At 36.6% G+C, this 17,163-nt stretch overlaps 1 protein-coding gene across 1 annotated transcript in view; it reads left to right on the top strand.

Annotated features, from left to right (window-relative positions):
* rols (zinc-RING finger and ankyrin repeat domain-containing protein rolling pebbles) overlaps positions 1-17,163 on the top strand; it is a 216,060-nt gene that overhangs the window by 182,414 nt on the left and 16,483 nt on the right. Inside the window, 1 exon segment of the mRNA XM_081980743.1 lies at positions 7,771-7,922. Within this exon segment, the coding sequence (XP_081836869.1) occupies positions 7,771-7,922 (152 nt within the window).

The following is a 17,163-nucleotide window of genomic DNA, read 5'->3' as shown; positions in this document are numbered from 1 at the left end:
CTTCAAAGGTATTCAGTGCCAATTAGCTCGAGGCAAAAATCTAAAACAGTTATTGTTAACTGCTCCTATCCGATATAAAACAGAAATTAGTTCGTGGTATATGTTTCTGAATTTTTTAAAATTCTGCATGGATATCAGACTGGAATATTATATTTCATTAGGAGTTAAAAAAATACAATTCTGTCATGCCAACACGGAAAACCTATTTTTGGTTGTTATTGAGGCCCATGTTCTCACTGCATTCCCCGCAAATTCTCCATGTTATCGGCAGTTAGAACTGTGTCGTCCGCATAACGAATATTGTTGACCCATACACCATTCACCTTAACGCCCACGTTGCGTCCTTCTAGGGCTTCCTGAAAGATGGCTTCAGAATATAAATTGAAGAGAAGTGGGGAGAGAACACACCCTTCTCTGACCCTTCTACAAATTGGTCTTGCTTCTGTGAGATCGTTACCAACTCTGACTTCAGACATTTGGTTCCAGTATAATAGGCTTTGAATGCAGCGGATGTCTTTTTGGTTTATGTCCAATCTATTTAGGATTTTGATCAGTTTGTGATGTTGGACTCTGTCGAATGCCTTTCCATAATCGATGAAACACAGCATTATGTCCTTTCTCTGATCGTTGCAGTTCTGAATCAGTACTTGAGTCGCAACTAATGCTTCTCTCGTGCCTAAACCTCGTCTGAATCCAAATTGCGTGGATTCGATGTTTCTTTCGCACTTTATTGATATCCTGTAGTGGATAGTCTTAAGGAATATCTTCAGTGTGTGACTCATGAGGCTGATTAGTCTGTGGTCTTCACATTTTGTTGCATTGTTCTTTTTCGGCAAGGGGACAAAATTCGATGTTAACCATTTGGAGGGATATTCGCCTGTGTTATAGATTCGATTAAATATCGTCTGAAGAACTGTGATACTTTTGTATTCCAATAGTTTGAGCAACTCTACAGATATGCGGTCTGGGCCAATGATGGGAGGTCCCGAGAGGTCTTTGTCGTCTACATTTTCAACAGCATCATCGGGAAAAAGGTTGCTAATATAGTTTTCCCATATGATTTTACGCTGTTGTTCATCCTGCGCTAATTCTCCCTAATCGTTTTCTACATTAGAGAATAGACTCTTTCTATATACTCCTGCCGTCTCTTTTATCTTTCTGTGTAGGTTGAAGTAATCGTGTATTCTTTGTACTTGTTCTAGTTCTTCACACTGTTGCTTCAGCCACTCATTCTTAGCGGTTGTTATCTTCGTTCTAATGACTTTCAGGATTTGTTTGTAGTTATCACCATTTCCTCTGTTCCATTCCTCAAACAGCGCCAGTATCTCATTTGTCATCCAAGCGTGTTTTTGTACTTTTCGTTTATGTCCCAATTCTGTCTCCGCAACATTAGTCATGACAGCCTCCATTTCTTCCCATACATGTAAGATTCCTTTACCGTCTGTGGATCTATGGTTTGTTCAGCATTTACATATTAAATGCCAATGCAGGATGGTGCAAAATATTTGCCAGCTTATAACTTGTCTTAAATTTAATATATTGTGCTGTACGTTTCTATTTTAAAGCCATTTTACTAAAAAAAAATCTTTCTTTTGAAAATACAGGGTTTTACAAATCAAAGTAAAAATAAGCAAGGCAGCAGAACAACCCTTCCTCATTCTTAAATGACAACAAAATTGATGAATACGTAAAAGTTTCTTTGAAAGTAAAACCAATTGAGTGAAAATATCACGTTCCTCATTCGTTAGGTAAACAAATTTAAGCTTGATACGTTTTTCAAGAAGCAATATCAAGTTTCTTACCAGACGGCGCTCAATTCGATAAGCTTTCCTCAGACGACGATAAATACAGGTGCAAACATAAGTAATACACCATAGCCGACAGCACGGCTGATAATTTATTATTATGGGAAAAAACTGTGAGAACTTAACTATTGTACCTTCGGAAATGTAAAGATGAATTAGCGGAAATACAGATAGCGGTGCTATATTTTAATATCAAGAGAATTTATATGTAAATTCAACAGAAAAACGGTAACTTAGTGCCGTTCAAACCTCAGAAAAATGCAGTTATGGGGTTTTAACTGAATATGAATTTGCACGTAATCCTCTAAATAAGTATGGTTGCAGAATTATGATAAATGAACTGCAAGTAAAATGACAATATTAGATAAGAAGTTGCTAATCAGATTCTATATTTCATAATAATCTACATTACCGTAATTTCCTATATTTATGCAGAAATTAGGTGTTCTGAAAATTGATTTGAGTGCAAAAGTAGTAACCAGAATTGCGAATCACCAAGAGAAAATATTAACCAACACATGATTCAATTTCTAAGTAATACAATTTTTACAATGGGCCTGTCCCACAATTTTTTTTTCTTTCATAACTACAAAGACGGATTGAAAATATTATACCCGTATTTTTTTGTTTTCAAAAATATTAAGTCTAAATAGAAAAAAAATGATGATAAAAACTACATTAATCTCATATTTAAAACGCCCGCCGCCGGTGACGTATTACACTATCAACCAATCAGCGACAAGAAGTGAAACAGGTGGCGTGCAACAGCCAATAAAATCGCCCAGAATTACGTACGTCACATGCGCGCCAAAACAGATCTTTTAAATTTAATGGACAAATTCAAACTAATGTAGGAACATTTACGACCATAATTTTTTCTTCAAGAATATGAAAAATTAGTTTTTTGATCCTATTCTTTCGATTCCAGTCATTAAAACAAAAATTTATGATATGTGGGATAGGCCCATTGATAGAAGAAGAAAGTTGTTTTGCTTGAATATGTGTAAGAGATGGATCGATGGGTTCCTCATGGAGGATATGTTCTGATTTTTGGCTAGGAAATGTTCGAATTTACGGGGGAACGATATCCAGGATGTTCTAGAGAAATACAGAAAGATACATAAGAGGAGATAGGAGGATGTACCAGGGAGATACCAGGAGTTATCGAGAGATTTCGTAAGCTAACACATTACGCAAACGATAAGAGAGCGATCTTTTTTTGTTAAGAATCAGGAGGACTGATACTCTGTAGAGCTATTTTGAAAAGAAATACTGTTGTGAAGCACAAGGAGATGCTAAAGTTATCAAAGTTTTAGTCGTTTTTTAAATCTGCCATAATTATAAAACATTTTCTCTTTAGTTCCTTATTAACTACGTTTTTTACGTTGTATTTCAATTAATTTCAATTATCCTGAAAGCAGTGGTCTTAATTTCAGTTATTGCCATATAAATTAGAGCACAGAGAGCTACGGTGAGATACAAAGGAGTACGAGGAGATACAACGAGATACGTGGAAGTACAAAGAAGTACGAGGAGATATGAGGTGTTGCGAAGATATACAAAGAAAAACAGGAGGTATCATTTGCGCTCGAATAGCATCTGAAAGGGACTCCTCGACCTGGATATATTTTTCTAGTAGATTTTCGTTTCTAGTGGTGGTGTCGAGGAAATCTGAATCTAAATTAACACTGTCAACAATATCTGACTTTCTGGCACAAGGAACGGGACAGTTAGGTTAGGTTAGGTTAGGTTTGCTTTTTCTCTTTTGAATGCTTGAGGAGAGAGTGTTGAGTGAAGACAGTTGAAGAATATGCACTTAAAATTCAAATACAAAATGAAGTTTAGTTTCTCGGACAAACCTCCTGGACTCTTGAATGTAAGGAAGTGTTTCGTAAATTAAAACCATTAGTGCATTCTACTTCGATCTTGGCATATCCCATTGAAAATGGATGAGTTGTTATAGATACGGTATAGAGATAGAATAGGTAGTAGTAGTAGAAACGGGGGGACCACAAAAGGTACGGTGAGTAAGCCTCAAGGCCCTTTTCGACGTTTTTTCTCAAACCCTTCCTACCTTACCATCCCTGACCCAGACGTCCCGTCTCCCTGACGAAGGCTCTTGAAGGAAGACAGTTCCCTGCAGGAGAGTGTGGAGGCCCCAAGAAAGGGCCTCCTGATAGACGACCAGCGATGGCAGACTCCTATAGGTGGTATGATATTTCTACGCCGTTCCACATTGTGAACAAGCAGGGCTATCACCATTTCCTAGTAGATACTAGGTCACAGTGGCTATAATCTGTTTAGGCCCTAGGTCACTAGTCTGTTTAGGCCACAGTGGCTTGTCAGAACCGCAACCAGGGTTTTTCCTTGACATCAACCATTTGGATGTTGTCTTGGCGTGGCTGGGGATTCCAAACAATTCCCTGGCTTGTCTGCATCCTTCCGCCTTTCTCCACGTCTCTGTGGTACCTTCGAACGCCCAGTCACTTAGTTCGACAGTTACTGGACTCTTAGAGGACCCGAGTTGGGCCAATACCACTGCCACTTTGTTCAGGGCATCCCAGCATTTCTGAGTTAGTCTGTTGCCCATCTTGGCACTACAAAGTGCCTTTAGGACAATTTGACTGTCGGAGTAGACATCGATCACTCCCTCTAGTCCTTCTGTAACTTCCTTGCTTGTGCCAACCACTAGGATTGCAAACAATTCCGCCTGAAAGATGGTCGTCCACCTACCCAGCAAAAAAATATGTCCCCTTGTTAGTGTCTTGTCCCGTATTGGGCCATGACATTGTTCTTCTGCCTTCTCCTCTCCGGCCTTCTATCTTTCCTTCGATTATTAGTCTTCTTCTTCTGGTGCCATATCAAGTCCTTCTGATGTTGGCAATCACAATGGCGAGGTGTCTCTCTGTCTTATTAGTCTTAAAAAGTTGTATTTGTCGTTTCTCATCATGTGGCCCTTCTCTCTGTCAGAGCAGATTAGTACAAAAACCCATAAGTTTTTTTACGCTGATCATCTGTGAAACAAAATTTAAATTTCTATAGTGGTACAACTGTGTCTTCTTCTATGTCTCATAATTTCAGTAATCACTCATTTGGTTTCCTGTATAACTAATATTTAAAGCAATCCATATGAAACGTAAAAGGCCTGCAGATCTAAATCTTTTCTTACAAGACCTATTTCGGCATCTCATCTGAGCCTTATAAAGACAAAATGATACCCTATTAACATCAAGAATGATTAGGTTCCATGAATCAATTTGTATAAGGTATAAGCGAGTGTATGAAAGTAATTTTCTCTCAACGTTATGATAATATTCTACAAGCAAATTGTATGCCTGTATTTTTTTGCGCAATAAATAAGAGACAGTAGTATTACACACAATTAAAGCAAGGTATCGTGTATTAAACATGACTTTTATAGGACATATTTTATGTACACAATACCTACATTAACTTAAACTTTATAGTTGCCGTTAATTTTTATTGTGTATGGGATGAAAACCGAGAGTCAAATATTTTTTAATTGTTTTTTGATGGGAAATATCATATTGGCTGCTATACTGGAATATTATTTAAATATTGCTATGGTAAAGTTAATTAAACATTCTTAAGGGAATATTTATGCTATAACATGTGTCCCAAAGAGCTCACTTCACAGAGCTCCACATTCATGTATTATTAAGTGGAGAGGCGTTTCATCCTCTCTACCGCAGATCCTCCATTACGGATTTGGTTCTTCTTACTTGATGCAGGGGTTTCTTGAGTTGATGGTGTCCTGTGATTAGGCCCACCATTCTCTTCAGTTGCGCCCTAAGAGTTATCTTGCTGTTTCTCTGGTTATACCTCCCATATTCGGGTTTGCCTCATGCCAAAGAGAGAGTTTCAAGTCATGTTATACCCTGAAAAGACAACACGTGGGTCATGGCTCTATAAGTTTGGCTTCCTACACACTCTCTAACACATACTTCTTTTGGTGTTCTTCAGTCCAACAGACTATTTGTGGTAAGCTGTGGCATTATCTTATTCCGATAAGAGTTTGTAATCATATCTTGCGCGCAGTGAGTTATTGCTGTTATGTCTGGAATACGATCACCATACTGTCTACGTTTATAACAATGTTTCTTCCATCTCCCTTTATATTACAACCTGCATCTGTATTTTTGGTTCTCATGGACCCATCTTGATAGGTACTAAATGGTTCTTTTCTCACCATGTAAACACTCTTGTACTTTTATGACTAAGTATCGGCGGCATATTGAGCAACATATCCACGCCTGCGATAGACGTATCCTAATTGCAAGGCAGGCCTTCTGTACCTTGTCTAGTTTTACTTAGGGACTGTATGCCACCAAAGAAGATGATCGTAGGTAACAACGAGAACTATTGTTTTGATGTCAATTCAGTGAACCATTGTAGGTATCATTCTTCAACATTTACCCATCATATTCTTGATTTTGCAATTGTTTTTTCCACATTGTAAAACCAATAGATTAATATGGGCTTCAGTACGACTGGCTGCAGCCTTTTGGTGGTGGATAACCACCACGGATAACTGCAGTCAAACAACTATACGACCATTCTACATCTAAGATCAAATTGAAAAACAAAATTTCCAGTTACGAAGGGCTTAAGGCAGGGCTGTTGTCTCTCTCCAACACTATTTAAAATCTATCTGAACAAAGCTTTGAGGCGATGGAGAAGATCATATAGTGGGATGGGCATACAAATAAGTGACGACAGAACCTTATACACCCTGCACTTTGCAGATGATCAGGTTGTTATCGCACAAGACATAGAGTATATGACAAGAAAGCCATTAAAAGAGTACGAAGAATGGGGGCTGTCGGTAAACCGTTCCAAAACGAAATATCTATGTATTGGAGACGACAGAGATGATCTTCACCCACAAGAAAACGAAATGATAAGCTGCTGTACTGAATATACCTACCTGAGGGCAAAAATTGATAACGGAGGTCGTACAGAGAAAGAAATAGAGGATCGAATTATAAAAGGGAAAAGGTGATAGGCTGCCTTAACTCGATCCTGTGGTCCAAATGTATCTCTCGAGAAGCACCTCTTATACCACTCAATATTCAAAAGTATAGTGCTGTACGGATGTGAAACCTGGCCATTAACAACAAATTTAGAGCGCCGGCTGCTATCTTTAGAAATGGACTTTTGGCGTAAATCAGCAGGAAGGTCGAGATTGGAAAAAATAACGAATGACAAAATTAGGTAAATTAAGAAGGTAGAAACAACTATAGTAGAAGAGATCCAACGTAGACAACTAATATGGTATGGACATGTGGAGAGGATGGAAGATACTGGAATATCTAAGCAGATCCTCAAATGGACGCCGACAGAAAAGAGGAAGACCCAGGACGACGTATTTGAGGTTACATTTTGGTAACATAGTTAAGTTATTTCAGTTTTGGTCTTAAAAATGGATTTAATGCCTCCAATGGAATTTTAACTTGTAGCAAAATGTAGCGGAATCTATAAGTTAAACCATAATTACCAAATTGCTCGCCAAATTGTGTATTGATACTTTTAGGTTATTAATATTAAAAAATATTTTGTTATTCTAATCTGCTTTCTCCTTTATTACAGTTATAGGTAATTTTTCACAATTATTTTTTTATTTTGGTAAAATTGGGGTTTTCTCTATTACAGTCATTATCATATACTACAACTACTTGGTTGTAATATTATATTATTTTCTGCTCGGAAGTAAGATAACTAGAAAAGTTGGCCTTTAGGTATTAAAATTACAGAGATTTTCATTTGCATAATCGTTTATTTCCTTACAAATTCAGTGAACTGAAACTTGAAAGTGCGGCCTTTTACAATCTCTACGCTCATTCTCACGTCGTTTTCGCGTTACTAACCCAAAAGGTGTCATCCTAAGTAAAAGGATTGACCTACGACTCCTTTTGTTATTATCTAATCGTTCTATTTGTTACAGATGGTCCAACGTTGAAAGACGTAAAGTGTAACGGATTTAGAGGGTCAGAGATTACGTTATATGGCGAGTTTTCATCAATTCCACCAGAGAATTTGGATAAACAACCAAGAACCAAAGTGAAAACCAACGGCCATTTCACAAACTTTATGAAAGTAAGTGCGATCCATTCAAATTGTTTATTTTGCATCCAAAACAATGAATCGATACCGTTCTGTACTACTTGTTCAATGAAAGAGATTTATCAATTTCTTGCGTAAAATGTTTTTGAAACCGCCTAGGAAGTATGTTTGGTTTTAAACAATGCCGCACTAAATTTAATAGTTGGCCTCATTTCTTGAATAATGTTTGTCAAAATATTTTATGTCTATTCCCACGAGAAAAAATACATCTGTTTTATTCATTTTGCACAGCCGGAAAAAGTTGGTTGTTTGGTTCGTTTGTTTAGACAAAATGAAGTTTTTTACTAGATTACTGAGGTTATGTGCTTGTGCACATCACGAAATAATAAGTGTTTCTCAGTTATTACACTTTGAAATAATATATACAAGTATTATGAAGCATTATCTGTATATTTCTTAGAGATTTGAGATGTTTCCACTGGCATGTCCACGGAAGTTGAAATAGATTATACTTACAATTGGTAGACAGTGATGAGTGCAGCTTTCTGGAGAGTTTGGCACTCGCGATCTATTATAATTTAGGAAATGGTTTACTATTCAATTAATTTACGAACCCGGTGAGTGTTTGCAGACGACTACATCATGGTGTTATGAGGCGGAGTCTCCGACCGTCTCTCTTACCAACGCATGTCGAGCTTAATTTAGCGAGCTCACATTTTTTGTTTGTTTTTAATTTGAAATTTAACTTTCATTTTAAAGTCTTGCGTTAATAGTTTATGAGTCTTGTTTGTCTTCTTCCAATTTTTACTAAACTTGCCATTTTTACTTTATTCACAAAATCAAGTTAGGTTAAATCGGGATAACAACCAGGCCAATACACTTCAACAGTTTTACTTAATTAGCTATAGGTATTTAAATTGTAAAATGTGGTCGACCTCCATTGCGTTAAAGGTTTAAATACTTTTACATTGTGGGACAAAAATTTAACCAAAATCAAAAGATCGAAGGATGCTAGTCTTGAAACAGCAACAGTTTAGGTATTAATAACAAATCATCTAATTATAACAAATACAGGCTGGACTATCAGTTAATTTAACTATACTTAGTATTCGTCAAGACCTCCAAGATCTCTTGACTTGACATGTTCAGATTAATATTTGTGGATAACCATTACTATTAATGCAACATTCTGAAATTATGAAATACATAGGTGACATCATGGAACAGCTTTTATAATGGCAAAAATACTGAATTCATATTTACAGAGTTAAGTAGATTTGAGTGGCAAAAAGCCAACACAAACCAAAAACACCTGAATGTAAAGTGAATGATGTGGAAACGCATTACAGGAAGCTATTTAGCATAGAAAAACAGAAAGGTTCCGGATGAAATATTACATATGATGCATATCGTGTATGTTTCTAGAATTATTTATATTTTAATTTAGCTAATCGCAGTTTTTTATCACTTTTTCCATATTGTATTTGTTAAACTTTAGAAGAGAAGAACTGGATTTATTGCATCACCCTGACACTGAAAACACTATATTTCAGAGTATTATATGTGTTCAGACATTAATCTATGTTAAATATTAAATTTCTGGTACAGATAAGTATGTAATCTAAACTAATGATAATATGACAATATTATAATCAAGTGTGTTTGTTAGTAATAGTTGGCAAGCGAAAAACATATATGTAGTGGGATCAATCCGGTAATAACTTAGGATGTATTAGCTCATTTAGAAGGTATGTATACAACCCACACATGGCATGTGTCAAAACGGATGTAATATCATTCAAAAGTAGGTAACGTGACCCCTTGATCAGGAAGTCTGATTAAAATCTTGTGACCAACTGTCAAGTTTTATCTTTGTCTAGAGTATTGATTTCAGTCACTCTTAATCATCAAAACAGCACCAATAATTATTCTATTTTTTTTCTGTTAAATCTGTTTACAACTTCTTTTTCTTATTGTTCTTCTTCCATCTTCTTCTTCCTTTCTTCGAAAATGCTTTAGTCTATGTTTGTTCTTATGCTCTTCTTAAAGCTTGTATCCTTTTTCCACCAAGTTGTCCTTAAATCACCTTTGTACATCTGTTGCTTATTCTTCTTAATTTTTCTCATAATTTCCTTGTTGCTTCAGGGACTCCTTTTCATTTTGTGCATTTATTTTTATACTTGTCTCCATTTGTACAACTTCTCTCTACTGGTTATAAACTTTTTTCTTTACTTGTGTTTTGGTCACTTTTATTTATTTTTTTATTGCATTTTTTTTGTTTTTCTTCTCGCGTGTGGTATATTGCACTTTTGACTGCAGAAAAGTAACTTAAGTTCTCGCTTGTTAAGTAAATAGCTATTTCTTTCAATATTTTACTTAAAATTTTTTACGTTTCTTACATAAACCCAAATTTAAATGAGCATTACACAGGCAGGTACTAAGCATATTCTAATGGAACGAACACCTGTCAAATCTGAGATCCGAAGTCCGCTGGCTTTTCAACAAGGCAAAGCGGGTCGGAGACTGGCAGGGATACACCGAAAGGCTGACAAACTACAATAAAGAAATAAGGAAAGCGAAGAGAAACAGCTTCAGGAGCTTTTGTGAGACAATCACCTCAGTCCCTGCAGCAGCCAGACGAGAGCAGAGAGCCAGAGAGCAGGGTCCCATGTCACTCAGAAGAACAGATGGGAGCTCTCCTCTTACTGGAAACGCACTTTCCAGGCAGTACCCCATACGTTCCCGATAGATTACTAGTAGAACTAGGCAGAGCGAAGCAAAAAAACTGGAAAGTAGCAAAAAATATATGCACTCCTCATAGGCTGAAGTGGACAATCGACTCCTTCCAACCATTCAAGTCCTCTGGAATTGACGGCATATTTCAAGCCCTTTTACAAAAAGGGCAAACGGAACTACTGTCGTTTATTATCAAAGCAGCCAGATTTACACCGGAGAGCACGCTTACAGAGCGGGAAGATCAACAGAAACCGCTCTTTTCGTGTTGACCGAAAACATCCAAGAATCACTCGAGCACAAAGCAATGGCTATATGCGCCTTCTTAGACATAGAGGAACCATTCGACAACACCACTCACGAGGCAATCAAAAGGGCCCTGACAAACAAGGGAATAGACGGAACCACATCCAGGTGGATGTGCCAAATGCTGGCTACAAGAACCGCTGAACAAGCGTGGACGGGAACAACTTTCATATCAGCACAAATCGAGGATGTCCACAAGGAGGGGTCCTGTCACACTTAATGTGGGGTCTGGCAGTAGACGAACTTCTTGGAATTCTTAACGGGAACGGAGTAACTTGTCTTGGCTATGCTGACGACATAGTCATTATGGCCAAAGGAAAATTTGAAGAAACTTTCTGTGATCTCGTAGAAAGGGAGCTAACCAGCAGAAGATGGTATTTATCAGTGGGATTGAGAATCAACTCATCAAAAACCACAGTGGTACCTTTCACCAGGAGAACAAGACTTCAGCACTGGAGAAATATCCGCCTCAACGACGAAAACTTAGAATGGCGGCAAGAGATTAAGTATCTAGCACTTACCCTGGTCTCAAAACTTATCTGGAACCGCCACGTAGAAAAGATTGCCAGCAAGACAAAGTCATTACTGATGGTGTGCAGGAACGTTACGGGAAAGACGTGTTGTTGTAACTCATCAATACTGCGATGGATATATACCATGATAGTGAGACCTATGATCACATACGGCGCAGTAGTGTGGCACAGAAAAACCGAAAAGTGGAGTGCCTAGGGAAGCTCAATGATTTAGGAAGGAACAACAAGGTAACCCTCCTCTGGGTTCTGGGGCACGTCGAAGTAGAGGGTAACGAACAAGCAGATACGCTGGCACGAAAAGGAGCATCAGCGCCACTCATCGGGCCAGAACCATTCTGCGGCCTTGGAAAAGCATATGTCCAGGAAGTACTTAATAAAGCTGAAGAAGAACTGAGAGCAACGCACTGGCAAAGACTTCCAGGACTGAGGCAGGCCAAAGATCTCCTCGGCAATTTTAACCGAGCAAGATCGAAGACACTGATTAACCTCAGCAAAATGAGTCTCAAGGCATTAACAGGATTTCTAACAGGTCATTGTCGACTCAGAGAACACCTAAGGAAGCTAAGCCTAGAAGAGGACAGTACCTGCAGGTTCTGCGGAGAAGAACCAAAAACACCCCACCACATCTTGCTGAAGTGTTATGCTGTACGCTACAGAAGATTAAACACACTGGGATTATACCAGGTGGCTGTGGAAGAAATACTTCGAACAGACCCAGTCAAGATCCTGAAATTCCTAAAGGAACTAAATCTTGAGGAGCTGTTATGAACAAGGAAACCTGGAGATAGCAGAAGAAGATTGGGTACAATAGATCTAATCAGGTCGCAGTACATCTGTTACCATCCACACCTATCATTAGAATATATTACATTACAAGCATATTCTAAAAGTCATATCATTGACATTATTTTACATTATTTGCTATGGAATGGTAATAAAAACACACCTCACATCTGATATATAATATCATTCTCACACAAGTATAATAAAATGTAAGTAAAGTAATTCTAAAAGAAGAAACTATAGGTCATTTTGTTCTTGTCTTTTTTAACCTAACCTAACCTAAAAGATAGGAATCATCGAGTTACTTATTTACATACAAATTATTATCACTTTTCGTTTTTCTTTGTACTCAGTACTCAATGATCAAAAAATGGATTTTTTGAATTTGTGAAAATAAGAAGGAAACTCATTTTGCCTTCATATATGACACAAAATAAACTTATTCATCCCAAATAGAGTAAACAATAATTTCAAATATCTTAGACGCCAAAGAATTCCTAAGACCAACAACAACCACATTTACAACACACAACATGTCGACTTGACGTCCATAAAATAGTAATTTGAATGCTAACCGCAACCGTATTAAGTCACGGGATTGCACAATTTATGCACTTTTTAAATGCCTGTTGTTCTATGATCGTGCTGTAATAGAATTAGATAAGGGTTATGACTTTGTAATTGTTTAAAAGTCACTGAACATAGCCAATGTCTAGCAAGAGAACTTCAGAACATGGATGTTTTTCACGCGTGGTACTATACAGGATTTACAAATTTTAAACGAAAAACATAAAATTACATTATCATAGTGACATTTTTTTTAAATAGCTGATGCATAATTTACATTTCACTGAAGTATAGGTGTGCTATCTATAAATCTCTATCCAGAAGTTACAAAGAATGATGGAAGAACTAGATTGAGAATCGACAAAGGTAAAAACGAAAATGAACAGCTAAAAGAATACATATACTTGGGACAAATAATCAAACCAAATAAGGAAAACCATGAAATAAAAAGAAGAATAAGGTGGGCGTGGGCATTATTTGGAAAACTCTCTTACATATTAAAGTAGTAGTTCTAATATATATTGGATCTCAAACCTGGACCTTCACGAAGGTAAACATAGAAAGAGAAGCTAAGACAGGAAGGTTCATTGACAGGCAAATGCTGAACATAAGGCTGACAGAGAGAAACGAGTGGATACAAAAGTTAGAGATGCCTCATCAGAAGTGGAAAAACTAAAATGGAACATACAATAAGACAAAATGACATCTGATGGAATAAAATTTTGCTACAGTGGAGACCGTGGAGTAATAAACGTGAAAAGGGATGACCACAAACGCCATGGTAGGATGACTTGAAAAAGCACGCTGGAGTAAAATGGACAAAAACCGCCAACGATAGAAAGGCATGGAGCAAAGAAGAGGAGGCCTATATCCAAAGATGTTTAGGAGTGACTAGATAGATAGAAGTAAGCCAGAAGATGTCCAGGTGTAATCCAGCTAATTAGCTTCCATTGCTGCTTCCATTCATATTCGAAGTAAAGAAAAGTGAAACTGGATTAAATTTGATCTATATACTACACTACACAGTGTTCACTGTCTGATTAAATTTGAGAACTTTGCCTCTTCATCATTTATGGCCACTTTTGGTGACCTAGTAATGGAGAATTAGTAGTTTCATTTCCTGGACTATTGCTATTATTACTTGAGTCCTTCCAATTCCTTCATCTGATCATCTTTGCAAATTGATGAACTGATCATCTTGCTACAAAAAATCATCATCCAACCCTTCTTCTTCTTGAAATAGGCTTTCAGCCTGTTTTTCCAGCTTTAAGTCTGGTCTGCCTGTCGGTCTTCTAGAGTGTGGTCTTCAGTCTCTCGCAATTTTACCAATTCTATTGTCTTCCATTCTGTTGATATGTTGATTCCTGAATGTCCTGTATGTTGCAGATTCGTCTTATTTCTTGGTTGGGTATTCTGCCACGTAGCGTGTGTCCCGTGATACTTCGGAACGTTCTCATCTCTGCCGTTCGGGTTATGCTCTTGGTTCTGCTGGTGTCTGCCATGGTCTCTGCGGCATATGTGATTATTAGCCTTACGCATGATTTATACATTCTGGTCTTTGCTTCTATTTTTAGGAACTGGTTTTTCCATATAATGTCTCTCAAACATCCGGCTATTCTAGAGGCCTTATCTATTTGATTGTTTACCTCAGATTTCCTGTCTTGTTGGGAGGTTATTTCTACCCCTAAGTATCTGAAGGACATCACCTGTTCCACTATTTGGTCGTTAACAGCTAATTTGCATCTTCTAGGTTCTTTTGCTACAACAAGTGATTTTGTCTTGTGTATCGCAATCGACATATTGTGTAGCGTTTCGCTGTCAGGTAGAGTTGATAAAGTAGTCTCTGCATCTCATCTTCTGATATAATTACTGCGTCATCCGCATAGCACAGTATTGTTATTTCTCCTTTGTTAGTTCTTTTATTATTTCATTCATGATTCGGTTAAAGAGTACCGGGCTTAGAGAGTCTGTCTGTCTTATTCCTGTTGATATAGGCACTTCTTGGTCCAGGCTGTTGTTCACAAGTATTCTGGTCGTTGTATTGGTGTTCAAGTTATCAACAGTACTAACTATTTCTTCCGGAATGCTGCCCCGTCTCAATATGGTTGTGATGTCACTCAAGTATTTAGTGGCATGCCATAACCAAAAATCAATATCAATTAACCTTGTTCAGTCACACTCCTTACGACTTTATTATCAGACCATAACTCGATATTGCTGAAGAAAGAAATTTTTAGGAAGCAATAAAGGGTGTTGTTGGAGATCAAACCTGTGAATTTAACTGTCTATAAAAACGGCAACCTTGTCTTAACTGATAATTATAATTTTATTAGTTGGATACGTAATGCGCCGCGTTTTTCTTTCGTCACTTGCTGCGGCAGGAGTTTGTTGCTTTTTTTTTTGGAGATAAGGTTATTAATTTTGGAAGTAAATTATTGCATGTCCAGTAAATGGGTTAATTGAAAGACGTGTTGCAATTTGGACGCTAATTGATTCTTGTTTATTAACAATATAAAAACGATAATTATTCGTGTTTTGGAGATTGTGTGGTTAGGTAGGTACTTGCGTCGGTAAAAGTTGTCAGCGCTTAAGGAAACATCTGCAAAAAATATAACGTTAAAATACCTGCTAAGAAATTTACAGTTTCTGTAAGACGTAAATATTTTGATTTAGAAGAATTTTCAGTTTGGCAACACTGTTGAAATAAAAATTTGTTTGTTTTTACGTAAATGATTGATTTGGAAATATGTATTGCAAATTGCAAGTTGACAACACAGTACAAAAGGAGTTTTGTTAATTTTTACAAAAATGGTTGGTTTGACAACATTGCAAAACACTCGTACAAAATGAGAAGACTTGTCTGTCACTTAAAAATGTGATTTTTTTCCTTCTACGAAAATAGTCAAATTGGCAACATTGCAACAATTACAATTACAAAAACTTTGTGCTAATCATGAGAAATTGTCAATTTGGCGGCACTCTAGAAAATGTGGATTTTGGTGATTTTTACAAAAATGCTCAATTTGACAACATTGCAATAAATTTGTACGGTATTAGAAAAATTGTCAGGTTGGCAAAAGTGTTGAAATGTGATTTTGTTTGTTTTTTTCCGAAAATGATTGATTTGGCAACATTGCAAAAATTTCGCACAAAATTAAAGGAAATGTAATTTTGACAAAACTGTAGAAATGGGATTCGTTTTTACAAAAAATGGTCAATTTGGCAAAACTGTTGAAATGCGATTTTCTTCCTTTTCATATGGAAATAGTAAATTTGGCCTCATTGCAATAATTTCGTACTAAAATAGAGGATATTCAATTTGACAACACAGTAGAAGTGGGATTTTGTCCGTTTTTATGCAAATGGATCATTTGGCAACACTGTAGAATAGTGAATATTGGTCGTTTCTATAAAAATGGTCAATAACATGGCAAAAAATGTTTAAATGTGATTTTCTTCCTTTTCATATGGAAATAGTAAGTTTGGCCACATTGCAGTAATTTCGTACTAAAATAGAGGATTTTTCAATTTGACAACACAGTAGAAGTGGGATTCTGTTTGTTTTTATAAAAATTTACTATTTGGCAACACTGTGGAATTGTGAATATGGTTCGTTTAGACAAAAATTGTCGATAACATTGCAAAAAATTTGTACAAAATTGGAAGAATTGTCAATCGCTGTAAAAATGGAAATTTATTTCGTTGTAACTAAAATAGTCTAATTGCCAACATGGCAAAAATGATGTACCAATCAAAATAATTATCAGTTTGGCAACACTGTTGAAATGTGATTTTGTTTGTTTTTTTCCGAAAATGATTGATTTGGCAACATTGCAAAAGTTTCGCACAAAATTAAAGGAAATGTAATTTTGACAAAACTGTAGAAATATGTATCGTTTTTATGAAAATGGTCAATTTGGCAACATTGCAATAATTTCGTACTAAAATAGAAGATTTTTCAATTTGACAACACAGTAGAAATGGGATTTGATTCGTTTTTATTCGAATGGACCATTTGGCAACACTGTAGAATAATTGTGAATATTGTTCGTTTCTAGAAAAATGATTGATTTGGTAACAATGCAAAAATTTCGTACAAAATTAGAAGAATTGTAATTTTGACCAAACTGTAGAAATGGGATTCGTTTTTAAAAAAATGATCAATTTGGGAACACTGTTGAAATGCGATTTTCTTCTTTTTCATATGGAAATAGTAAGTTTGGCCACATTGCAGTAATTTCGTACTAAAATAGAGGATTTTCAATTTGACAACACAGTAGAAGTGGGATTTTGTTCGTTTTTATGCAAATGGACCATTTGGCAACACTGTAGAATTGTGAATATTGTTCGTT

This window comes from Ips typographus, linkage group LG5 (genome assembly GCF_016097725.1).
Source record: "Ips typographus isolate SLU linkage group LG5, UJ_Ityp_2.0, whole genome shotgun sequence".
NCBI lineage: Eukaryota > Metazoa > Arthropoda > Insecta > Coleoptera > Curculionidae > Ips > Ips typographus.
The sequence above is the reverse complement of the archived record's forward strand: the minus strand, read 5'-3'. Positions and strand labels throughout refer to the sequence as shown.